The following is a 27,780-nucleotide window of genomic DNA, read 5'->3' on the forward strand; positions in this document are numbered from 1 at the left end:
ACCGTGGGTATGGTTGTGAGATGGTTCACGCGGGCTTATTCAGCTGTGTTGAAATCTCCACCAATTTGCTTTTCAGGCCTTTGGTTGCTTGAGGACAGCATGGCACTCAACCATACGGCCCTGCCCCAGGACGAGCGCCTGCCACACTACCTTCGGGATGGGGATCCCTTTGCTTCCAAACTTTCCTGGGAAGCGGATTTGGTGGCTGGCTTTTACTTAACAATAATTGGTAAGCTTCCTTAATTTTTCTGTGCAAAAGCTGCATCTAGAAAATTTGTGGGGTGACATGTTGATTTTGTACAAAGGTGCCAACACTCATGCAGATATTTTGCATGGAGGTGGAAAGTGGGAGGAAGGCAGAAGGTGGGGTGGCATTCTGGAGTTCAATAAATGTTTCATAGAAACGGCTCTCTATTATCTTTAATTTTAGGGGAAAATATTCCCTTGATAATCCAAAGAAGTTTTACAGTAAAATAACTTATCTTGAGGCTGCATTTCATTTTTGTTGCCTTAGTAGTTGGTTTGTCTTCTGAATAACAAAATCAATGATAATGAGCTCTTCTTTAAATGGAGTGGTTTTACTTGTTAAACAATGCTTTGATATAATCAAAACATTATAAACTTAGAATGGACCTTAACAGTCATCTAGTTCAGCATCCTCTTTTCACAGCTGAGGAAACTCTGGCCCAGTGCTGTAGTGATGATGGGCTCACTGAGTTTACTTCATGTAAAGTTACATCATGATAGCAGCATTAAGTGATTTTGGTAAGAGTTGAAAAGATGTAAAGGTAATAAATGAAAGTCAGTCCAGGGTCAAAGGCTTTTGTGTATAATCCACAACATGGTACATGTGCTTCCAGACTATGCTATCCAATGCAGTGGCCACACGCGACTCCTTGAACTGTGACTTTCCCAAATTGAGATGCGCTGTAGTGTAAATACACACCAGATACTGAAGACTTAGTACTAGACAAAGTAATGTAAAATGGCTCATTGATAGTCAAAGACAAAATGACTACATATCCCACCTGTACCATTTTGGACGTATTAGGTTAAATCAATATATTATTAAAATTAATTTAGTATTGTTTTTCCTTTTTTTAGTGTGGCTACCAGAAAAAATTTAAACACAAAAGTGGCTCACATTTCTGGTTTACACTTTATTTCTATTGGACAGCACTAGTCTAGGCAATTAGAATTCAACCACCATACTTTTCTTAAATTTAAAATTGTTGTTTTAAATTTGGGTAACCAGCATGCAGGTGGGTTACACCTTTAGGTGTGTCTTCTGCTTTTAATCTTTTCAGATGTTGGGTCAAGCTCTCTCTCTCTCTCTCTCTCTCTCTCTCTCTCCCTCTCTCTCTCTCTCTCTCTCTCTCTCTCTCTCTCTAATCTATTTATTACTGGCTAAAAATTTTATTTAAACTCCCGAAATGAACAAAACTCACTAGAAAAGTCTGGAGACCCCTCTATGGTCAGTCCTTGAGGCAAAAGGAATGAAGATTGAAATCAGAAATCCTGCTGCAAAGGGATTCCCTGGGTCCTTGGCTTTGTTATTAGTTATTATCAAACTGATTTAAATTCAAATCTTTATAAATGGACCTCCATGTCCTTTCAAACACAAGTAGATTTTGAGAACCCATTCTTTGCTACTGTTTAAGTTACTGGGACAACAACAGTGAATAAAATGGGCAAACTCTCTGTCCCCATGAGGGCTATCTGGTAGTAAAAGCCATATTGTATTTTTATTAAACGTAAGTATTTTCAATGATCAGAAATGACAGAAAAATAGACATCTCAAAAATTGAATTTGTCTCTCTCAACTGCAAAAAATGAATTAAAAAGTGACATCTTTAACCTGACAAATTTCCCCAGATGACACAAAACAGGGAGGGAGAGCAGTCCATTCTCCACCTTGGCGTGAGAGATGGCAGGAAGAGAGGCAAGAGGGGTTGGGGGAACCCAGAGAAATTTTCACTTGATGCACCTGAAGTTGGACAGAAAATCCAGTCATTTTCAAATGGGCGTGCTGAGATAGAGCTAGAAAAAGAGATCCAAAAAAGAGTCCCCACACAAAGGGAGCATCTGGTGACTCAAGGAACTGAGGGTGGAGCTTAAGCATGTTCCAGACAGCCATTCAGTCATGCCAGGGTCAGCTGGAGGGGCTTGGACGCATCCTAGACACAGCTCTTGGATTTGGTCCTGTGTCTGGTTTTCACCCCCTCCTAGGATAGGTTTGGGGGATGTGCCCAGGTTCCTTTTAAGGAGCCAGAGTGGAATGACATTCTTGGTGAGCTTTGTTAAATACTAGAAATCTTAGGGAAAACTGGAAGATGAAAAGACAAATTGAGTTTGGGATGGAGGAGAAATCAATTGGAGAAATAAATTCCACCCTCTACTCTTTTACTATAAATACTTAGTTTATTAAGTTTATTGTCAACTGGCCAAATAATTCTCCAGGTAATCCACCAAAAGAATGGTTTATTCGGGAAAAGAAAGAGAAACAAAGCCACCAAGGAGTGTGTACAAGTGCACTCACCAGCCAGTGCCTCAACCGGCCACCCACGTGGAAAACGGAGAAGAGACCAACATGGCTTCCCCCTTTATTCGCATCCTTTCCCCAGAAGTTACCACAAAGTTCAACAGGAAGTCAATACTAGAGAGTTAACAAGGGGCCCAGCTCCACCCATGGTCCTCCAGCTCTATGGCTTAGCATCTTAAGATGCCAGTTCACTTTTATCACTATATATGAGATTTAAAATGTTTGTATTAATAGAAGGAGTCAGGATTTTGATCATCTAAAAAGCCCCTCCCCCCTTTAGTCTTTACCTTCTTAATCTTATTTTCCTTTAACTGTTCTTAAAAATGAGCTTGCATCCTCTTGACAATTCCAACGGGTAAGATTGCCTGTGGGAATAATCTATATGCAGCTCATAGAGAGTTGACTATTTATAGATAACGCGTTGGGCACTGGGTAAAGCCTTATGAAGCCGAGTTAGTAAAGAAAACTTAAGGAAGGAAAAATCAGTGTTCTCAAAATAGATGTAGAAAGACAAAGGGTGTTTAAATGAGCTTTGTGTATCAAATGCATATGCATACTTATTGTTTTTAGTCTTCTTGGATACAAAGACTATGGCTTCTGTTTATAATTTTTCAAGCCATACATTTGCATTTTTATTTCCCAGTGTGCCTTGCAAACTGGCTTTCTTTAATGAGATGCAGGCTTCACTGTAATTGGTTTGCTCTAGAACTCCATAATCTCTTCTATTTTTTTTCCTCTTCTGTCTTAAGAAAGCTAAAGGGATTTTAAGGACCATTAGGTAGCACTACTCCAGGGATTCAGAACTTCCTAAGAGCATAATGCAGTTAGTTCCTGGTGGTTTCATACCATCAGCGAAACACACATTTCTTTCCTTGCCCCCCAAATGAATTGTGGTGGAGAAGTAGAAAGTAAAATAGAAAATCTGGGTTTCTCCTGTTAATACTCTCCTTATTCCTTACTACTAAAGGCAGCTGTACCAGATTCTCATTTATACACAGCTACACTATGAAGCAAGAATTCCTGAGGAAATCTACTCTACATGTTAAGCTATGGAAGTAGGTGTATTCTTTTCTTAAAGTCAGGAGGGATTGGGTCTTTTTGGATTTAAATTGGGTTTGTAAGAACTCTTTTTTTTTAACAGTTTCATTGTAATTCCAAAGCCAATTAGTCATTAATGAAAGGATATAAAAAAGTGGGAACACACTTATACCATTGTTGGTAGGTTGGTGGGTTGAGGGTCACTTTCTCTCCCTTTGGTGGGAGGGGGAGAGCCCATGTTATTAATGGTCACCCACTTCCCCTTGGTTCCTAGTCCAGCAGCAGCTGCAGGCACCCAGTGTCCATGTGACCCCAGGAGGCAAAAGTCCTGAGATGTTTCTCCAGGAGATGACCCTTTTCTTACAGGGGGTCATGCCAGCCTTCCCTGGCCTCTGCCTCTCTCCTGAATCCCTCAGGAGTCCACAGTGGTAGCAAAAGCAATTCATTTGGTTTGGGTCACTTCATCGTCAGAATTTACCATGAGCCAGGGGGTTGACCCTCCTTATCAGGGGAGGGAATTCTATGAAGCCAATACTCCATAGCAACGGCTGAGGAAAGACTCTGCCCCAGGGCCAGTACAAGAGCTGACCATCGGGATGCCCACACCCTCCTAGCTTCACTGGGAAGTTAGTGGCTCCCTTTTCTGGGTAAGTTCAGTCTTATAATCCCTGATTCCTATCCCTTTGTAGGCAACCCATCCCTTGCCTGTCACTCACAACTCACGCTTTTTACTTCATCTTCTCAATTTAGATTTTTATTTAGAGTCCTCTCACTACCCTCTATACCTATGGTGTCCATTTTTGAGATTGAGAAGTGTTTCATATCCGAGTGAATGCTACATCCTAGTTTTAACAATGGGAATTTATATTTTTCTTTGTAGGGATTCTGTCCACCGTTGGAAATGGGTATGTCCTTTATATGTCTTCTAGACGAAGGAAGAAGCTGAGACCTGCGGAAATAATGACTATCAATTTAGCAATCTGTGATCTGGGGATCTCAGGTAACACAACCACATGGTTTCTTCTTTGGGGGGTTGAATTAAGCCCCATTCTAAAGTCCTCATTGGCTCAGAGATCAACCCCCACCGTCATCCCCCTTTGCTCCTTTCTTCACAAGTCATCTTTACAGAGTTTGTGGTAAAGAGATCATTCATTTAACATTTATTGAGTTCTTTCTATGTGCCAGGCATGTTAGATGCTGAGGATACTGTTTGGAATAATACAGGATACCTTAGACACCACAAAATGTGGCGGACTAAGCGATTCAGAAAACAAACTTATAGGCAGGCTCTAGATCAGTGTTTTGAGCTTCGTTATACCCTTTCCATCCTTATGGAAATCCGTTAAAATAACCAACAAGGGAGTTAATTCTGAAGGGTAAATGATAAGTGAAGACAGTCTGAGAGGTCAATATAGGAAGAGAGAAGAGCTGCCTTGCTAATGGCCTACTTAAGTGTGGCTTAGGGACTGACTACAAGTATAGGAAGCTTATAATTCACTGGTTCTTGAAGTTGGCTGCACACAAAAGTCACTTGGGAAACTAAAAAAAAAATATTCAGGCTGGGTTTTTTTATTTAATTGGTTGAGAATGTTGCTTGGACATCAGGATACTTAAAATTAGAATTTCAAGATAAGTTTAATGTGAAGACAAAATTGAAAACTACTTCTTTGGCTTCTGACGACCCATGAAGTAGAAGATGGAATAAAATTTCTGTTTAAATGTAATTCATTTTAACAAATACGAATGATTTTGGGTAAGTCACCTACTTTGGCTTTCATCTATGAAGTTCCAGGGTTGCCTAGATACAGTCAAATGTGCGTTTGGAGCCCCACCTCGTGCTATTTAGCATGTCGTCTTAAGTTACCAGAGTTGGGGAAATGGAGTTTGAACAGCATACATCAATTCCTCTTTATGCTGGGAGCATTTTAACAGTTGCCCATTTAAAGCATCTCCTTTTAAAAATATCTTCTGATATTTGTTTCTCTTCTCACAAGGGGATGTTTCTGCCACTGCCAATTTCTAAAAACAAGGCTCAGTAATAAGCCTCCACCTACTGAGGCACTATTTATCACACAGCAGTAGGTGTGTTGCCCTCTTACTGAGAGTTTGGATAGCCAGGTTAGTTAGAAAGGCATGACAGACTTAAATATCATGAGCTCTTATGGGTAATGCACACGTACATTAAGAGGAGCATGACATGTCCGACCCCTTTCTGTGAAAATAGTCAAGATGAACCCCAAGGAATTTTTGAGGCGGCCAAATGGCTGCTGTTTTAGCTATTGCCACACGGTGGCGCTGTCGCAACATGAATGATAGCTTTCCTGGTCGGCTCACCCGGCTGACCCCTGCCGGTTCTCTCCCGGGGGTACTGAACGGAAAATACTTGAATGAAACCTGCCATTGCAGCCACATCCTTCACCATTGAATCATAGGAGACTCATGCTTAAGGCTAAATTAGACTAGACATGAATAACAATGTCCTTAATTGATTGGATACATTGAAAATGCTTTCAACCAAGAAGTCGGCTCTAGAATTGCACAAACCACCTCATTAGTCTGCATATCTTTCAAGTAATTCACCAGAAAGCATTTTCTTCCATGTGATAGCTTTCTCTGATGAACTCAGATCAGATTTCCAACTTCTCTGTACTTTCTCTAATACACGTTTCTCTTTCAATAAAGCTTTAACAATTTTATTGTCTGTTTTATTATTTTTTTCTTCATCAACTATATTCCATTATAAGAACTTTGAACAAGCACATTCTAGAGACCAAGTGTCTATACAGCTAATATTTGTTTTTTAAATACCAATGGCTTGCAATTGTGCACATATATATATATATATATATATATATATGCACAATTATAATATTATAATATATAATATATTAGAATCACATGGGAAGCTATAAAGAAAAGTATATCAATGCCTGGCCTTACGCCAGATAAATTAAATCAGACTATCTGGGGGTTGGAGTCCTGGACATTGATATTTATTTTGTATTTTAATTTTATTTTTTTAAATTAGTTTTAAGTGTGCAAAACAATTTAATAGTTAGACATTTATATCCTTCACAAAGTGATAACCCCCCTCCCCCGATCTACTACACCTCTAACATCATATGTAGCTGTTACACTGACTCTATTCCCTATGCTGTACTCCACATCCTGTGATTATATATATATATATATATTTATATATATATATATATATATATATATATATATATATATATATAATTTTAGTTGACATTCATTATTACTCAGCTTCAGCTTCAGGTGTACACTGCAGTGGTCGGGCATCTACACGGTCCATGAAGTGGTCTCCCTAATAAGACAAGTGTCCATCTGATACCCTGAGAGATCTTTACAGCATTATAGATTATATTCCCCAAACAGCTGGACATTGATATTGAAAGTAAACCAAAGCAAAGCAAAGCAAAGCAAAACAAAACAAATCCTCCAGTGACTGTAACGTGCAGCCGGATTCAGAGCCGTTCCACCCAGCGGGGAAGGGAGAGACATTCTCGATGACATTCCAAAGGTTCATCAAAAGCTCCGCTCCAGAAGGAAGCTTAAAATAGCTTTTGCTAATGGGTCCCAGGCACAACAGACACCAATTTCCCTCCATCTGAGTCACTTTCACTTGTCTTTTGCTGCCTTTAACACCGACAACGGAGCAGACACTGAGCTCAAGCTTTGCGATTGCTGTCTCCTCTGCCTAGACTCTTTTCCCCTCTAGATATTTGTTTTAGTTCCCTTCCACTGATTTAGGTGACTTAGGCATCTGCCTCAATGTCACATTCTCAGAGAGGTCTTTCCGGATCACCTTATGTAAGACAATTCCTGTCTGTGTCCTTCCTCTGCTTTATTTTTCTTCACAGCACTAATCACTGCCTATCATCCCATTATATTGTATCTTATACTACACATTCTCTGTTTCTTTCATCTCCTTTCTCTATGAAAAAACACATTTGTGAACCTCAACTCCACTTTGTCCTCTAGCACCTTGCTCTGTGATTGTTACTGAAGAGGCACTGAAAAATTTTTTGTTGAATAAAAACAATGCTTTTTTTACATTCAGTTTTCTCCCTGACAATGGGGTTAGAACTCATTAGGATTAGGAAGCTCTAATATGAGGGTGCAGAATCCAGCAAGATGGAGCCTGGCATGAACTGTCTAGACAACTAGAGGTGTGTGTCTAGCGTAGAGAAGGCACTTGAGAAATATGTGCTAATTGGCTGAACTAACAGGAACTCCTGTATACCTTTGTAGACCGAGGAAGGGGCATAGCTGGGAGGGCTGAGGCAGGCTGGTACCTGCAGACTGTGAATATCAGTTACTTGGTCCTCCTCATGCAATAGGATTAGGAAACCTTCTTTTGATAGGTGCATCCGATAGAGGCTTTGAAGACCTTCCTCAGCACATTCCGTTCAGGGAATGTGAAGATTGAATACAAGGACTGAAAGGAGGAGGTGCAGGGTATGAATGAAATTACAGATGCTCCTCAACATACAATGGGGTTACCTCCCAATAAACCCATCCCTAGTTGAAAATAGCTTAAGACAAAAATGCACTTAATACACTAACCTACTGAACATCGCTTAGCCTAGCCGATCTTAAACATGTTCAGAACATTTACCGTTGGGCAAAATCTTCTAACACAAAGCCTATTTTATAATAAAAGTGTTGACTATCTCATGTAATTTATTAAGCATGCCACTTTCACACCATCATAAAGTCGAATCATCGTAAGTCAGGGACCATATGTAGAAGAATACCTTCTAGAAAGTATGAACAATGGCAACAAACGAATGGAGGCCAAAGGTATAAATAGGTTAAATCTCAGAAATCTGGGTTTGATTGTAAACAACTTGAACCTAACATTTACTAAAATAGCTATCTCTTGTTCGAGTAGGATATAAGTCAACAGCGAGTTGAGGTAGGTGTGTCAATGCTAACTGGAGGGAACTGCCCTTGACGACCGCTTGGTGCTCTAGTTGTAGGCAAACCGTTCACGATCATCTCTTGCTTCTGTCACCGCTGGGTGTTTGGCTGGATTGGCTGCCGCTGGTATGGATGGGCTGGATTTTTCTTTGGCTGTGGAAGTCTTATCACCATGACTGCTGTCAGCCTGGATCGATACCTGAAAATCTGCTACTTATCTTATGGTAAGTAGGAAGGTTTCTCATTTCCTCATGGTCAGAGCTAGGTGGAATTGTCAGAGCTGTCCAACTTTCCCCATCAGTCATAAACAAAGATTATTAATTACTATGCTAATACTCTAGGTGACAAGAGGATTTCTATTCGTAATCTATCATGTTCTAAGATATGTTTAAATATGTGAACCTGTGTCAGTGTAGATTTTTTTTTCTTTATTTAGAGAATGCTCTATTAGCTTTTGTCATGAGGTGTCTCTTAGTACTCCTTTTATAGGAATGTCTGGTGGTTGGCTATAATGCGTTTAAAAGTATCGTTTCCTTGTATAAAGTGTGTAAGTGTCTATCATGTTTTTTCATTCCAACAAAAAAAAATAAAATGCTTCGGACGGATGTTAGGTCCATGATATATACCTGGTTCCCCATATAGTCAGTGTAATTATATGAAAAGATGTGCCTGATTCTTCTTTAGTGTTCAGGCTCCCTATGATTTCAGAGATGAGGAATTCAAACCGTCTGTCTCTAAGTTAGGGAGCCGGTCAGCTGTGCCTACAGGAAAGGACACAGTACAGAAATAGCGCTCAACATTCTTTCTGTGGTATTGGTAGGTAGAAAGACGAGTGACTAAGAGAATTGACGGATGACCAGCAGTAAACACATTTTCAGGGGTTAGAGATTTTTATTTTTTAATGATAAGACTGTTCTACATGTTAAAATAAATATTTATTACTTTTGCTTCTTGGGGTTCTGGGTATTTATTGAACCCAAAAGAGAAGCATTTGGGTTCTTAAGTTTAATATTGAGAAACAGGCGCAACCAGTGAATAATATTGGCTCTCTCTGGATACACCTGCTTTGTCTGTCAATCTGTCAGAGTGATTGTGACCATGGGGACAGAGAATGGCCTGGAGCCTGAGATGGGAAAGGTCAAGTTGACTTGACACTGTCAATATGGTGGACTTTTCCTTTACATTCTAAATGTCTACAGTTCTGAACTCCAAGGAAACCATGCATGTGGGAGACAAGGGTCATGAGCCACCATCTTCATAATCCAGCACTCATTTTAAAAAAAATTTGCATCTCCTTTTTAAACAGTTTAAAACTTCCAATAGAGATAGCTTGAATCAAAATGCCCCATAAGATAAAACTACATAATTATACTTATTCTGGATGACTTCAGAGTCAAAGTCTTTCTATAAACTTATTTTTGGTCATATCAAATAAAATTTAAATATACCTATAGATTTTAGTCGCGAAGGCAGAAAGTTCAACTTCCTGGGAATATTTGAGGAATACAAAACCTTAATGTCTCAGCTTTTTCAATATTTTCTTGAACTTAAGCTTTGTGTCAATTAAAGAGATGATATTGCCCACCCCCAGAATCATTGCAGGGTATAACTCCCAATGGGGACTGTATGTATTTTCTAGCTTCTTCTAAGATTAAACCTCAATAGGATGGTTTCATCACTTGAGTTGAAGCACTATTAAACCCTCCACACAGTGTCTTACGATATTGGAATTAGAAGACCGCTTGGGGGCATGTAGACCTTCGTCCCATGTAATCTGATAAATGGTCTTAAGGCATCCTGTCAGAGACCCACTTGGCCTCTTCTTGAATAAACCCAGTGACCAGTGACGGGGAGCTTACTATTGTACATGGCAGCCCATTCTCTGATTGGTCTGCTTTCATCGTTACAATGTTATTCCTGATACTAAGACAAAACTGCCTCCCAGTAACCTCCACCCATTGGTCCTAGTTCTGACTACTGGAGCAACACAGAACCAACCTACTAATCTACTCCCTCCTGTACTTGACAGCCTTTCACCATACTCGAATGTAAGTATAAAACACCGCACTAAGTAACCCTACCCATAATGCTTATACATATGCCTATGCACATTCCCATAAATATATGTAATTATTCGCGCCAACGTCTTATCCATTATAATGGATAACCAAGAGCTGACATAAATGAGTATTGTGCTTACAAAATTGTTATCCCTATGTGGTTAGGCTCAAGGAATTTGCATTTTATAATACAAAATGCCATGTATTTGAAAAATAGAGACAATAGAGTGTATACACAATCTATTATATTTCTTGTTAGCACTAAATGAGACAAACACAGGAGTAAAAATTTATGTTCATGTAGTTCTTTGTAGCTTGCAAAGCAGGCCTTGCATTATTTCATGTAACCCTGATGAAAACCTGTCAGCAATATATTCTTACTTACTCCATGTAACTGCTAAGAACATTGACATCTAGAAAGGTCACATGAAGGTCAAACACTAGAACTGAGAGGGAGACCCTGCTGGCTCCCCAGACCTCACCTGGCACTAAGTAGAGGTAGGCTTTGAGTCTGTGCTGAAGAAATCATTCGGCTTTTGTTGAATAGGTTTTGATATTTCTTCTCTGCTACTACAAAACCAAGGTAAGACCAGTCACTTCTGCCCTTTTGGTTTGAGAAAATAGTGGGGTGTGGAAATAATTTCCCATGTGGGCTACTGTACCAGGTGGCTGTGCTGAACTTTGGAAAATGATCACTATGCTTTACAGCTTTTCTTAGACAACTGCACTATTTCTTCCTTGCAGAATTCTGCTGTGGTTAATGGAAACTAGTGCTAAGAAACAGCGCTCATGTTTTGTTTTCCTGAAAGTATTTTCACAGAATTACTTTTGCATAACACAATACAATCTACCTCAATGCTCTACCTCTCTCACTGTGGCTGTGGGAGCGTGACTGTTGTGTTAATAACGTTTGAAGATTCAACATCTGCTCTCACCAAGCAGAGTCAGCCACTTAAATGTCACACCGCACGGTCATGGTCATGGCCCATCAACCCCCACACGACAAGTGCTTAGGAAAACAAATGAGATGAGAGACACAAAAGCTTTAGGGAGAAGGGCATTCTAAAGACACAGCAGTGTCCTATCATTTCCCATTTCCCTCAAAGATTCTGACCCACTAATACATGCTTTTTGAGAGCTGAGTCTTAATATTCTACTACTTGGCCTCCTGCCTTGGATCGGATCTCAGAGGTCATTTTGGATGTTTTCTGAAGATCCTCCATTGTCTTCAGCATCCCCTCATCTTTTTATTGTCCTTTTTTCCTAGCTTTGGTCACTCTCCTCACCTAAAGCTCCCAGATGCCTAGAGAAAACCTTCCCGTGAAATCTCTTCCAATTTTATTCTCTTGGAAAAAGGACCCAGCTTTGGAACTTTTATCCCTTTCCTTCACTCTCCCTTAGGCTTCAATTACCTGGCCACTTCTCCCAGAATCCAATGGAATAAGCCTTTGGATGTGGAATTTGACCTATCGAGGGGAGGTATTTGGGTGGAGGGCAGATTATATCTTGGTAATGCTTGTCTTCCATCTCCAGGTGTTTGGCTGAAAAGAAAACATGCTTACATCTGCCTGGCAGTCATCTGGGCCTACGCTTCCTTCTGGACCACCATGCCCTTGGTAGGTCTGGGGGACTATGTCCCTGAGCCCTTCGGAACCTCGTGCACCCTGGACTGGTGGCTGGCCCAGGCCTCAGTAGGGGGTCAGATTTTCATCCTGAACATCCTCTTCTTTTGCCTCGTACTCCCAACGGCTGTGATCGTGTTCTCCTATGTGAAGATCATTGCCAAGGTTAAGTCTTCCTTTAAAGAAGTAGCTCATTTTGACAGTCGGATCCATGGCAGCCATGTGCTGGAAATGAAACTGACCAAGGTAACTGCCATAATTATTTACAGAGGGGTTTTCTAATCATTTAAACTTCATAGGGCAAAGGGGATAGGGAATGTTGAAGATTGGGAAAACTTGGAATCTCTACTGTTTATGTGTTTCTGAACTTTGTTATTATTTATCTAAGTATCTCTTTTCGCAGTATCTCTTTTCTCTGTCTCCGTTTCAGTCTGTCTCTTTTTCATTTAAACACACACACACACACACACACACACACACACACACACTTCTAACATCTACCAAATTTGTACAATGGATCTATCCTCTCTACTGAATAAACTATTACTAGTTCTTAAAATGATCTCAGTAATGAGAATATTAATTTTTATGAATCATGAAACGCCTCACAGCGTTAGCTGTTTTGTGTGGACTTTGGTGGACGTGATCAGGGAAATCCTGCTCCCTTGCATTATTTACAGAGTAAGGGCTTTCCACTTCTGCTTTCCTATTGGAAACTTAACACAAGAGCAATTTTTGTAGGTTTGGGTCCCTTGGTAAATGCTAGTTTCAGAGTTGATAGCTCTTTAGATATTGTGGTATAAAAAAAAAGAGCAGACCATTTGAAAACAAACTAGGGTCTTAATTGCATCACTGACACTTGCCAGGTTTGTGACCCAGAGCTAGATACTTCTTTAAATCTCGGTTTCTTCATTTGTGTAACAGGAATAGTAACATCTATCTCACTGAGTTGTGGTAGAGATTCAATGAGATAAAGCCTGTTATCCTGCCATGTGGTGCAGAGTAGTGTTAAAGAAACCATAGCTCCTTCTTTGTCTTATAACTTTTAGGAATTCTGGTAAAGGCTAAGGCACTGGTCTTTACACTTCCATCATGTCTCACCCTTATGTTGAAAAATACTTTTCAGCACATATCGTCAATACAAATGACATACAGGTAATACCATCAAACTGTGTATTAAATATGAGCACACCTGAATTTATATCTTATATTTTAAAGATAAAAATAAATATAGATTGAAGTTCCAGTCATTTCATTTGGTATCCCAATCAATCATGTTGATTGATATCCTACCTTCAGTTGTCCTTACAGCCTACTCTGGAGGCTACTGGTCTCAGTTCCTTCTCAACCGGATATGGTTTCCTAATAAGTCAGGGCCTTTATCCTAGTAATATTCCTCTCTCTAAATTGCAGATTTTTTGGAGTTGCGCTAGGATTTCTTGGTTTCACTGTGTGAGCTAGAGATTATTTTTTTCTTTTTTGAAGTATAGTTGACATACAATATTATATTAGCTTCAGTGTATGCTATAGTGATTCTACATTTATATTTCTTACGATGTGATCACTACAATAAGTCTAGTAATGGTCTGTCACCATGTACAGTTATTATGATAATATTGACTATTTTTCCAATGCTGTACCATATTACGTCTACATGACTTTTGTTTGTTTGTTTTTATAACTGGAAGTTTAGACCTCTTATTTCCCTTCACCCTTTTCACCCATCCCTCATCCTACTCAGCTCTGGAAACCATCAGTTTGTTCAAATTAGAGATTCTTGATGGTTCCAGTTGACCTTTACTCCCTAAACTCCACATGCTGAGCAGGAGGGGGTCTGAGGGAAGTTTTCCTCACTTAAATCTATACTGATAAGAGACCAGTTCTTCCCGGACAAAAATGCGGAATCAGGAATCGGATCTATTTCTATCTTATAGTTGGCTATAAAGTAGGAAAAATATTTCCATAAAATGTAGGAACATGAATTAAGTTATTCATTTTCAGTTGTTCCTTTAGCTCCTAGCTGTGATTTTTTTTAAAAAGAAATTTAATCCAAATAAATTAATCCAAGTTAAATGGAAATTACATTTAATCCAAATCCTATACTGTACCAAGTACTACTCTAAGAATTGGATAAATGCAGCAATAATAAAATTTTTCCTTTTTCATAGTTCATGGAAGTATACCCAGGGAAACAATATGATGTCTATCATGCAGTTGTATGGTTTTTGGTTACCTTGCAGCCCTGTAGTTGGGTGTACCGTGATGCTGCTGAGATGTCCCATGATTCTCTCTTCTTGCCATCCCCCAGCGTTATTGGCCTTGAGACATTTTGATGGTTTTGCCCAGTGAGTCTGGATCCTCATACCCAGAAGGCCTTTCTCCAGGTTCTCTGAGTTTGTTACTCACCATCCTCTCTCCTGCTGGTTGAATTGCTTGATTCCATCCACTCACGGCTAGATTTTACGAATATCCTAGCATCTTGTCCTGTGTGTATTCATGAGAGTGGCAGCTTGTTTGGTCAGTGCTTCTGAAGCTCATTATGCCTGAAACTCAGCACACACCGTTTTATCTGATTTGTTATCATTTGCCTTGACCTGGCTGTATAGATCAAATAGGCTCACCCAGACCAGATTAACCAAAGAGATGTTAAATGAGAGGTATAGGCATATATGTGTATGATTTTATTTTATGTGTAACTTCTAACATACATGCTAAATGACATTGTATTACATATAATGTCTATATTATAGTATTATATACCATGTCTACATTTCACATACCTATATAAAACATATTAAAATAACCTAAATATAGAATGTTTCTAGTTATTAACATTTGTGCAAAAAAATATAAGTCAAAATTGAACCCACACTGAGGGATAAACACAACTTTCAATTGTGGCATCTTCTGTACTAAATTTAAACTATTTTAATTTACTATTTAATTTTGACCTTGATGCTTTGTACTCAGTGAAAATAAATAGAAACAAACTCACGCTGGGTCTTTTCATGGTCTTACAAGCCTTTTCCTCCATTCAGCTGCCTCTCAGGACTGGCAATTTGCCTGTTCACTTGGTGCTTCTGATCTTTAGAACAGCCTGGTCTGAAAGCTTATTATTTAAAGGCCACCTCCCTGGATTCTGGGATCAAAATCATTTACTTTTCTGTGTATTCTAATTATTTCTAGATGGGTTATTATCTGGGCCTGCATTTTGCCAGTCTGGCCTCATCAACTTAAAAATTGACGTTTTATTATATAAAACTTTCTCCACATTGTAGCTTCCCTCTAATTTATTTTTAAAAACATGGTTTTCCTAGACTTTTGAAGCAGGCTGAAATTTCACAGACTGTAGAAATTACAGAGGCGGGGAAAAAAAAAAAGAAAACCTCCAAAGGGGGGGAAAAATAAAATTAAAAAACCTCTTTTTGTATTTCTATGACTCACTATAATCTCATTTTTTATGCCTGCATTTGACTTTGTAAAGCAAACAGTATTTAACAATCAGGATGAATTCAGTCAAATCAGGGGATTTATTCCTCTTCTTAGGCTATGTATAGGTTCTAGAGAGGTCTTTATAATTCCATAGTGCCAGTGGACGGGGGCTTCTGCTCTGGTCGTTGTCATTTATAAACCTGGTATTGGTGAGATACTTAAGGTTCCTTTGGTCTGGGTCATCAGTTGCCATGGGTCACCTTGCATCTTTCTGTTCCAACTGTAAGGTCTCTTTAGGCTCATCTGCAATTCCAGCAACTTCCCCATCCTTGGACCAAAACCCATCGGGTGGCTGTTGGGAGCTTGGTTAAGAACTGGGAAGTGAAAAACATGCTTTCTGCTCTCTTATCTGGAAATGTATTGAGGATCTATTGTGCTCCCAACCCCATCCTCGGCCCACCATGCTCAGCTCAGTGGAGTAACCTCAGGACAGCTTCTCAAGGTCAATGACCAGTTCCTCTGATGTCCTCCCTCACCATTGGGCTGTAGGCTCTTTACCCACGCTGTGATGGGAAAACCAGCTCCTACATCCACATGCATCATATAGTAAGCTTGATGTCCTTCAAATCTCTGGCCGTGGATACTTGAAGTCGTATTTATCCCACTTGGAACCCTTTTCTCTCAATTATTTTCTCTCCTGTAAGTTTCAAATTTCTTTTTGGAAACTCAGAAGCTGAGAAATGAATGTTTGACTTCTTTGGGTATTTCTGTTTGTAAAAAGCTTCCCACTAGGCCATGAATACTCTTGCTGCTGCTTTAATGAGGGGGATGGTTGAGTCACTGGAGAGAAATACCAGAAGCATAATTTTTCCAAATATTATTATGCTAATTCTATTGGTACTTCATATCTATTCATGTAACTCATGTAGATGATCTATAATGTTCCAGACCTATAGTTAGTATCCAGATCCTGTGGGTAGCTGGCTTTCTCTGAATGCCCCTTTTTCCACCAGCAATCCTTGCCGATTGCCTCTGCCTAGTTTAAGTCCCTCTGCTATGGGCCATCAGAGCACTTGGCGCATTTAGTATACTGAATCCTGTGCTCGTTGATCTTTTTTGCAAGACAGTAGCTAGGTGAGGACAAGTACTATTTGTTGCTGCCCCCAACTGCCTCATGCCTTCTAGATGCTTAATCAAGATTGCTGTGGGGTGGCCAGTTAGCTCAGATGGTTAGAGCGCAGGCTCATAACACCAAGGCTGTCGGTTCGATTCCCACATGGACCAAGGAGCTGTACCTTCCACAACCAGATTGAAGACAGCTACTTGACTTGGAGCTGATAGGTCCTGGAAAAACACACTGTTCCCCAATAAAATTTCTTTAAAAAAAAAAAGGGTTGCTGTGATGAATATATAACTGAATAAACTAAGTTAACTTAATTACTTTGATGACTGTTAAGAGGCTCCCTTGACCCTTGGGCTTAAGTGCCTCTTTCCCTTTTAAACCTGAGCAGACATTTTGTTTTGCTTTGCTTTTTTAAAGTTATTGTGAAGTCTTTTTAAAATTCATAAACGTAAACGTCTGTTTCCCATGACTCCTCTCTTTTATTGCTCATCAAATATCATTTATCATTGAGGGTTCAGATTCAGGGAACCCCATATGAACTCTAAGGGTAGTTTGTGAGAAAGCTGAATTGTGTTGCTTTTTTTTTTTTAACCCAAATTGTTCATTCCTTTTCTGTTTCTTCATAGCTTAAATGTCACTTCCCAGAGAAGCATTCCCTGAATTGAATTAGTCTTCTTATTATGATGTTTTAATGCTGTCTTTACATTTTCCTTCTTAGAATTTGTAACAATATGCAATTAGTTTACAATTACATATTTATTTGTTGTGATTATTTGCTCAATGCGTGGTTTTACCACTAGTAATAAGGCCCGTGGGGTTAACAACCATATCATTTTGTTCAATTTGTGTCCCCAGGACCTAACACAATGCCTCAAATATATATATATATATATATATATATATATATATATATATATATATATATATATATATACACACACACACAATTTGTTGAAGGAAAGAATTTCAAGCTGGGGGGTCAATTTCAGTTTTGACACCAGCCCACTTAGAGTCTCATATAGGTGATATTTGTTAGTTATTTTGGCTGCCAGTGGCTGAACCCCTTTCCATGTCTAGAATTTTCACTCTGAGGATTTCCCAACATTTTGTGTCTTGCTGAGGAGCCAAGATTGCCTCTTAATGTAAAAGATACAGAAAGGCCAGTTATTAGTTTTCTAAGAGTCCCTTATAGCTAGAGTACAGCTAATACCCTAAGCTCCAGCTACATCAGCCTGTCTCAGGAACTAATGGCATCAGAGGAAGGGACAGGGAGACCTCTCCCTAGGCCATGAATACAGCAGCAGTGGTTTTTGCATCAGAACCAGTTCAGGTCATAGTTTGGGGTGTCATTTCTGTCTACTTGGCCTCAATTCTAAGTCCAGCATTTGCAGTGATGTTGTGTCCTAACCAATACATTCCTTTCTGTCTCACTCAGTCAAAGTCAATTTCTGTTGCTTGCAACCAAGAATCTTGACTGATTCACCTTGAGTCAACTACTTTATCTCCCTGGGCCTTAGTTTTCTCATCTGTGAAAGGAAGTGTGGAAGGGAATTAAATGATATCCAAGTTACCTTGTAAAACTCTGAGGGTCTATGAAAATGGCTGGATTGGTTGGATTGTTTAAAGGTTTATGACAATAGTTTTTATTACTAAAACCACCTGGCCGCTCCACCTGAGTATTTGTTCTCCTCTGCATAGCAGTATCCTCACCTCAAGGGCCTTGGTTCTTCTGTAATGAGCAGAGAACTTCCCCTTGTTTTGTTGAACTAGATATTTATAAATTTATATTTGCTATTCTTTAAGCCAGCCACTTCATAGGGAATACTGTGTTCAATTTTAAACCAAAACTCTAAAACACAGATGCATAGAGTGACATGACCTAGTTTACATCCTCTTCTTTCAAACACAGCTTTTGCTTGTTTATAGATACGTGGTATTTTAAGATTTGAGAAAATTGCAACAGGGAAGTGTCGAATTCTCCTTCTGCTCCTTTTTCTATAAGTATGAATTAATATTTTCTACTTGGATTAAAACCAGGACTAACATATGGCAGACACATCAAAGCTCTCCAAAGCTTTTTTCTTTATAAATGTATAAAGGAGGGTCTGGGACAGTTGGCCTTAGTCATCATTCAGCTGGTAACAGAAAGAACTCAAACTAGACATGCTTGACGTTGTTGAATTACTTCATATATTTAAGGTGGTGTGAAAGCTTAATATCACCCCCTTGTTTTAATATAGATGAGGGAATTGAGGGCCATAGAAAGTGGGTCATGGCTGTCAAGTTCCCCACCTTCCTCAATACCTTGGTTGTGTCACTCAATGACAGGCTGCCTGTATGGAGAGGGCAGTAGTCTCATTACTGAAACAAATCTATAAACTTGCTAGGTAGACCTAAGAACAAAAAAATCCAGTCTTATCATTCCTATACTCCTGTCAATTGTACACTCTCCTGAAGAAAGCCTGGACTCTGCCCCTTCTTATTGTCTCAATACATAGATGTGGTGATCTCTCTTCTTGTGACCTTATCTCATCCCAGCCCCTGAGATATATTTCTTGTTAGTAGCCTATCTAGCTGCTACTGTAATGTGATTCAGTCTTGCTATTGGTGGGGAATTTATTCCATTTCTTGGGTCTTCCTGTTAAGCCGTCACTTCCTCGTCAATCCCACGTCCTCTTCTCATCTATTTCATTATTCAAGGAGGCATGCAGCTTCAAACGTTGCCTGAAGTCTGACTCATATCTGGGCAAAGGAGCCTGGTGGAAGGAACTGAAATGGCAGTTCTTAGGTGTTCTATCTCACTCACATTGGTCAGTGGAGCTGAAATATGATTGGAATCCAAACTCCAGAGTATCTCCATATTAGTGACTTTCCCATGATTCTACACTACCTTAGCACACAAAGAAAGGACATCCTTTTTTAGAAACCTCTGCTGGAATGGTTCAGATGTATTGGGCCTATAAAGGCTGAGCCTTATATAGCTTGGGGAATTTACTTTCAACCCTGTTGTGCTATTATTGCTTGAATTGGTTCATTCATTGGAATTGATTGATTACGGACAATATTGCTTATGTGACACTTGATGCCAGCCTGGACTGGAGCTGGGACGTGCTGCTATCCCTTGGTCCTCTGAGCAAGATGTATTTGAGATGAACTGGGTTGCGGATGTGTGAATCTTTTGTAGAAGTTAAACACATATTCTGTGAATTTCCTCCCACAAAAAACTGCCTAAATTAAGAATTTGAAGTTTCAGTGTTTTTTTCCAGGGAACCAAAAGGCAGTGATAAAAGTGAAACAATTAAAAACTAAACAACTTAGAAAAAGTAAGCATGGACAGGTACCTGTGTTAGAACTGGTTTAAGGATATCTGGGAGAGGAATTTTGGAGAATAGAAATGAGGACACACTTAGAAATGAAGAAAATAAAGAACAGGCTGAGAAAATTATTAAAAACATTCCAAGTTGAGTAGAAAGTTCTGGGGAAACTGAACGTAACACGAAAGTTTTAGAAATTTTTGTAGAGTATATCTTAAAATAATTTAACTATTTTAATGTTTAATATTTTGGGAATATATTTTGACATGAGAAGGTTGTGAAAAAAATGAATGTGCCTGATATTAAGTTTGTATTCACTTCAAAACCATACGTACCATTCTGCAATACCTTTTAAATCTTGATCACTCTTTCTGCTTGAAACGTGCTTTCTAGTCATTTCATTTAAAGTATTTAGCTTTATTCTAATCTCAGAAAAACCACGCTGATTCATTTGCTACATGTTTAAAAACGACGGTATATGTAATTCTCCTATATCCTTTTAAAAGGAATAACATAATGCAAATGTTTTAAGTCCTTCCCCATTTAAGTCCCCGCCCATTGCACACTCCCATAAAGGTAGAAAATACGCAGAATGTGAAAAATATTACAGGCTAAATGCTAATCTATTTTTCGTCAATGGCTTTGGCAGCAACCTAGAAAACAGCTTTTAAGATACTGTGAAATCATCATATGACTCACCGAGGGAGAAAGAATGGAGCTATGTTAAGTTCCCAGACATCTGCTAAAGCAAGCTTTATTTATATGGTTATTGTTTATTTGGGGATTTAGAAAAAAATACCTTCAGTAGGAGCCTGGAGGCCTCCACTCCATTTACAAACAAAATTCACATAGACCAAACCAAATACAATCTCTCCTGGGTAAGCTTCCGCAGAAAAATGGAAAAGTAAGCAAGCTGGAGAGCTGTGCATGCGCAGTAGGCCTCGTTTATAATTGTGAAGCACAGGTGAGCATTTTGTCTGCCGGACCCTAACGCAGGATGTGCGGGAGGTCTGGGCTGATTTAATTCATCTCTCTGGGATGAGGTTATCTACTTGAAAAGTGGACCAAAGTAAATATTGCTGAGGGTTTTTTTGGTTTTTTCTGCTGCAGTTAATTTTTATAGATGAGCCTTAAACTTATTGGATGACATTTTAGAACCTGAGACTTTAAGGTAGATTTGCCATGCTCCTTTCTTGACACATCCCACAAATGTGGGGTTTCCAGGGCAAACACATCCTACTGATAAGCTGTTCCACAGGTCAAGTAGACCAAGGGGTAGGGACTGTTCCCTGCTACAAGACCCTGCTCCCACAAAAGCATATTGGAATGCGTATGCACACAAATGACTTTGTTATAAGAAACACTTATCCAGTTAGATTTCTACAACAAAAAAGCATGCACAAATATTGCTGCTTTATTCATGAAACATGTTGTTTCATTACTCCTCATTTATCCTCCACACTAGCTCATCATTCATGACCTTGATGTTGGCAATTGTTATTTTACTTCTCTCTCTCTTTTTTTTTTTTTAAGACTTTATTGGGGAATTGGGGGAGGCAACAGTGTTGGGGAATTGGGGAAAGGAAACAGACAAGTTTTTCTTTTGTTCTTCGGTCTAGTTATGGAGGACATCGCTTCACTGGTCCATGTTGATATTATCATTGAGCTCTTCCGGGGTCAGGCAGATCAGTCACCAGCCTCTGGATGGCCGCTCACGGTGGCTCTTGGCAGCTCACACTGGCTGCCGGCCGCTCATGGCAGCCCCACTGCAGCCTACGCCGTCGCCCGTGACTCACTATTTTACTTCTTAAATAAGGGGATGGGGAGTAGAGAAAGTGGCCCCTGACCTCAGAGAGTTCCATACTTACATCTTCCCAGGGTTTTAGGGAACTCAAAGGTGAAAGGAAGGCCCACTTTTTCTAGAATTCCCTTATTAAATCCCAAGATGGATCTGATTATGCTCTTTCTAGTCATGGGCCCCTCCCTGTCCCTAACCCTGTAGCCAGGGGCATACAGTCCTCTGGGCAGCTCGGGTCATGTGATGCCTGTGATGTTAACTCCATAAAACCACCTGGGGAGAGGAAGGGAGGCTGGTGATGCTGAGGTAGAGGGTATGATGGGACGACAAAAGCAAACGCAAACAAACAAAGCCAGTTGTCTACTACATAGAGGACTAATTCGAATATAGTTTCATTATAGCAGGTCCTTGAATAATGTTGTTTTGTTCAATGTCATTTTCTTATAACATCAATCAAGATGCCATAGAAACTTAACTCTTATTTATATCAAGTATAATTAGCCTCTGGTAAAATTAATTTTATTATAAGTTAATTCACTTAAAATTGCAGAACCTATTGACAACGTTAAGTGAGGACTTACTGTATTTATTTTATAGACTGAATATTCTAATAGATAACAGTGTTATTTTGAAGTTAGTGTACTTTCTCTCAACTAGGGACAGAAATAGCTCATATTTAAAATTAAAACCAGTGCTTGGACTTCATTTGCCAGAGTCAATATTCTAATGAAGACCCGTTATGTCTGGAGTAGACTGTTGCCTAAACAAACTTGCAAAGAGTAAAAATTCTATATGGGCAAGGATTGTGTCTTCTTTGTTCATTGCTTTATCCTCAACATAAAACATATAAGAGATGCTCAATAACACTTGTTGATTGGATGAGTAAACAATCACCATGCTACCCTCTGATTTTCTCTTGCTCCATTTCATTTTGCAGGTTAATCTTCTTAAGCACAGCTCTCATTATGTATCTTGCTCAAAAACCTAATTAAGTGCAAGCTCAGTTATTTTTTATACAAAATCCCGAATCACGGATGTTATCTTTCTATCCAGCTTCATTTTCCCTTGTTGCTTTCTCATATGTTAAAGGGAATTGCTCACTAGTTCCTATGCAAACCTCACACCTACTTGTTTATGTCTTTGTCCCAGCTAGTCTCACTACTATTTCTTTATTTCCACTTGCCCATGTGCAGGTTATATGCCACATCCCTTATGAAACTTAATCTGTCCCAACGCACGTAGTTTTGTGCTCCTCTGAGTTGGCACTTAAATCCTATTCCTCCTTATACGGTAGTTATTTGTATTCTCGAAGGGTACAGTTCAGGCACCAAGCTGTACTGGTATCCCCTGCAGCACTTTCTAAAAAGCATTTCTTGAATTAAAGTGAGATGATCTATAGGGTCAGGTCGATAGTTACAGGGCACTAATTAGGGCTACATTACTAAGGAGCTTGGATTACAGATGGTGAGAGACTAGTAAGGGTGTTTCAAACCCTATTTTTAATTATTCTTTGGTCTGAAAGTTAAGAGGCCTCTAAAGTAAATATAATTTTGTGAGAGAGAAAAGTACTTTCTGGAAAAGTCTCATTTTGTACAACTGTGTCACTTTAAAGCTCAGTGATTCTCTTTTACTTTGTAGCTAGTGAATTTCCACCTTCTGAGCCTCAAACTTAAGAAAAATGTAAGCCAAAAGAAATAACATTTAATAGAAATCTCTGAAGAAGTATCATAGCAGAGTTTCAAGCAAGGGTAGAGTTTCTATGTTTCCTGAGGCAAATATGGGTGATTTAAAATTTTATTTTTCATCTAGTTTTGAAGCGAATATGGGCTGAGAAGTCTTGAAATTGCAGGGACACTGATGTCTTCTTAGCATGATTTCCTGTTTAATGAAGACACAATCTGACAGTGTTCATAAGGTTAAATTTTGGGGTTTGGGGTATATTCAAATTGTGGAGTGGAGAATAGATGGGATATGGTAAGTGGGATAAAGAATTGGATACCTTCTGATGGCCTAACATCTCAGAAGGCCATAGGAAAGGATTTCTACTGGCAAGGTAAGTGGAACGATAACAGATAGACTTTCTTGGGTGTAGACAGGCTACCTGCTCCTCCCCACACCCATCACTTTTACCAGGTGTATGTATTGATTTTGTCCTCCGTTGTTTTCTCCCGCCAGGTGGCCATGCTGATTTGCGCAGGCTTCCTGGTTGCGTGGATTCCTTATGCAGTGGTCTCTGTGTGGTCAGCTTTTGGCAGGCCAGGCTCCATCCCCATACAACTCTCTGTGGTGCCGACCCTACTTGCCAAATCAGCTGCCATGTACAACCCCATCATTTACCAGGTCATCGATTACAAATTTGCTTGTTGCCAAACTGGTGGTTTGAAAGCAACCAAGAAGAAATCTTTGGACGATTTCAGGTAAAATTTCAAAAGCTGGAAATGAGTGATGCTGTCTTTGTTTCACAATCTCATATGCTGTCTTCTTAGGGTTAGAGCTCATCACTTAGGAGTAGCGTAAGGAGGGCTTCATTTTATGCACATAAGAATTCTGGAAATCAAGTAATCAGTTATGTAGGGGTTGATGACATGGGTAGAGAAAAGTAATTCTGTTTTTGATTGTAGAGCAACTTAGATATGAAGCTATGTCCATTGGAGCAACCACTACATATCACTCTTCTTTATCTGGGACCAAACCCATTCTATGCCGAGTACCGGTCCACATGGCATTGATCCAAAATTAAGTTCTCACAACAGAAACAGATTCTCCTTTTGGGGACTCTACTACCATTAGCTAAGAGTATATAAAATTTGGGCAGGCAAAGGGAGGAGAGAAGGGAGGTGGACAATTTTACTCTCCGCCTGGTTCTTTTATTTTATTTTTACAAGAGACCCATGTTATTCCTTCTGTTTGTCAGATAAGGAAATTGAGGTTCAAATAAGGTTAAGGTTAAGTGAGCTGCCATGCTTACATAGCTAGGAAGTAGCGGTGCACAATTTTAAATTCAGGTTCTTTCGGGTTTCAAAACTCATTCTCGTTCATCTACACTGTCTCTGCTACACAATGAACAAGTGATCCAGTACCATTTTTCCTAAAGGCTCAGGATTAAAGAGTTGAGACCTATTGGTGGTCTTCTGTGTCCAGTCAGGGCCAGTCTTAGCAGTAGAACGTGGAACAGGCACCTGAATTTGTGGTCTCAGGTGAGGAGTATTGAGAAAGCCCTAGGTTCTCTGAGCCCCTTTATTCTTACTCACTTGAAGTCTGGTTATTTTTCAAAACTACTTTCCTCAAGTAAATGGGAAACAGAGAAAAAAAGAGGTGGAAGTAGCTGTAAGAAGATGTGGCTTTTATTTTGTCCTTTCACTGTGCTTGAGTAAGTGGCCAATCTTTTGACCTTTAGTTTCCTCACCATGAAGGTACAGGATCAAATAAAACAGACAATAAAAAAGGCACAAATAAAAGGTAGTATTGTCAATATTGCTGCGGTACAGGGGAAGAAACACAATATGGAGGTAGAAGACCAGTGTTTCAGGTTGATTTTGCTGTTTACAGTAACTTATATTTTGGGGCAAGTTAACCACTTAGAGGCCAGGATGGGGATGAGCTGATGGTAATGCTCATTTTCCTAAATTGTAAGAATTACACAAAATGCAAAAAAAGGGCTAGGTAACAGCTATTAGTGCTTATTTTTCACATTGTTGGTGGCTAAAATGTATCTATTTTGGAAGTAATAGCATTTGCCCTTATCAACTATTAATACCCTATTATGGATACAGGTAGTATATTTTTAATTGAGCAGTTATGAGAGAAAATAATGGGGGCACTTCTTCCTCTGAAGGACATGGGAATTTGACAGAAATGGCTGAAGGCACATTTCACCTACCTCATAATGTTGCCTTAGACTGACTCTGTGTTCTGCACGTCCGCTCCCAAGTGTGAGCGGCACATAAATATTCAACACTCAACAATGAAAAGAGAGAAATTTATGTGGAAGAAAGTGACTTAGGGCTCCAAACCTTTGGCGAAATCAACCGGGTAAGAGACAGTTCGGTTCACCTGCTCCCATTAGCCATTTATACGAAATATGGTAATTGCTCTGCCACAGGAAGACAAGGGCTGTTCCCTTACCTCAGAGCTCCATCTTTTGTTAGCAAGAGCAGGCAGTAGTGCTGAAGCAAGGAGGAGCCCTTGGATTCTGGAGGTTGAACATCTTCAGGGAAGGAATGTTGAAGAGGTGTGATGAGGTGCAGATTTTAGAAGGATCTGCTTCAGGCAAGAACAGAAGGGTGAGACGTGGCCACCAGAAGTTTCTTTTTTGAACTTTCCAAAGAAGGGAAGAAAATCTTGTGTCTCTTTGTTGTTATTAAGAAGCTAAGAAAGTGGGTAACATGGGGGCCTATAGAGTGAGGTGAAGTGATATGAAACCAGTCTGGAATAGTTAATGTACTACTAGGATAATGAAATCGAATTAAACTGAACTAATTGATATCCGTGTTCTTTCCTTTTCTGAGCTCTGAAATGTATTTGCTTTTAATGGAAGACCCTCTTGGGAAATGGTTTGATTTCAAATAAAAGAGCTAATGTGTTGAATATGAGATTGTGGAAATAAATTTTGAATCACCGTAACAGTTCATTAAAAGTTAACTGTTTTTTTCCCCCACCTCTGAATTGAGCCCTTGAGATTTTGGTAGAAGCCAATAAACTAAAGGAAAAACTGTGGCCAAGAGCCCTTGTTGAAATGTTATTATTCACCACCCCTGGGTATCTAAATATAGTCTCCTGTATTTTGTAAATACTGTTTCCCCATTTCGGCTATGTATCAAAGACACCTGGGGACTTTGAAAAACTACTGCTGCCTGGACTCCACCCGCAGAGATTTGGTTTTCCTTGGTCTTGATTGGGCTTGAGCTTCAGTTGTATGATTGTTTAACTCTTCCAGATGATTCTCATATACAGCCATTGTTGTAGGGCAGAGAACCAGAGCCTGGGGAAGAAAAACATAAGCAATGCAGCTCATGGAGACACAGGCCTTTCACCCGCCTACATAGAGACCAGTGCTCACCTATTGTCAGTGACAGGTGAACCAGACTTCAGATGCTAGGCCACTCTTAGATGGAATATAAAAGTTCAAAAGACATTGGAGGTATATGTTGAAGAATTGAGACATTTTGCATTCCTAGGATTTTAGTAAAGATAAGAACAAAGAAGAACAGAGCCCCCAGTTCTGGCATTGCTATCAAACTTCTCCTGACTACCTTAGTTTGAATGATGTCTTTGCAAAGAATGTTCTTTTAGTACATGAGTCACAGGGCTCACCTGAGTGGTAGATAAGTACTCGTAGGCAGTGAATTTTTTGCTAGAGAACAACAAACTCACGAGGGCACAGGAAATATGCCATGAACAAGTGGATTGTTTTTGGGAAGCTCGACACAGGGATTGTTTGACTTTGAAAATTCTAAATTGAATTATTATTTTTATCTCTTTTTAATTCATATTGTGCATATAATCTTCATAATAGTCAAGGCTGACATGATATATGCATGTGTGTGTGTGTCTATATTTACAAATACAGAGGGTGCCAAAAAATGTATACTAGTGGACACTTTGGTCAACATTGCTCAAGCAGTTTCGCCATCATCAGAAGTGTCTGGACACTGATGGTAACCACCTCTTGTAATCTCAGAAGTCAAATGTGACTTGTATTCATCTTTTGTTATTGGTATATGTTGAGTATTACAATTTTAATACAGTTTTTCTTTCTTAAAATGCATATACTTTTTTTGGCACCCTCTGTATTTGTAAATAAAATACTATAAAATTTCTTTTTTTTTCTCTGTATCCAGGCTGCACACGATAACCACAGTCAGGGAGTCTTCTGCTGTGCTGGAAATCCATCCAGAGGTATGA

The 27,780-nt window shown here is 39.4% G+C and overlaps 1 protein-coding gene across 1 annotated transcript; it reads left to right on the plus strand.

Annotated features, from left to right (window-relative positions):
• Positions 1–77: 77 nt before the first annotated feature.
• On the plus strand, positions 78–27,780 carry OPN5 (opsin 5). The gene is made up of 6 exons (XM_019667530.1): positions 78–229; positions 4,461–4,580; positions 8,581–8,751; positions 12,121–12,455; positions 24,052–24,293; positions 27,717–27,780. Exons 1-6 carry the CDS (start codon positions 100–102, stop codon positions 27,778–27,780), a joined length of 1,062 nt encoding a protein of 353 aa, XP_019523075.1. The 5' UTR covers positions 78–99.

Source organism: Hipposideros armiger, unplaced genomic scaffold, assembly GCF_001890085.2.
Source record: "Hipposideros armiger isolate ML-2016 unplaced genomic scaffold, ASM189008v1 scaffold_499, whole genome shotgun sequence".
NCBI classification, from domain to species: domain Eukaryota; kingdom Metazoa; phylum Chordata; class Mammalia; order Chiroptera; family Hipposideridae; genus Hipposideros; species Hipposideros armiger.

What these genes read in the sequence shown, in the direction of transcription:
- OPN5 (XM_019667530.1), top strand. Translation starts at nt 100, where the DNA reads ATGGCACTCAACCATACGGCCCTGCCCCAGGACGAGCGCCTGCCACAC. An exon ending in CTTTTACTTAACAATAATTG is followed by an intron (nt 230 to 4,460) that starts GTAAGCTTCCTT and finishes TTTTCTTTGTAG; the next exon opens with GGATTCTGTCCACCGTTGGA. An exon ending in AAATCTTTGGACGATTTCAG is followed by an intron (nt 24,294 to 27,716) that starts GTAAAATTTCAA and finishes CTCTGTATCCAG; the next exon opens with GCTGCACACGATAACCACAG.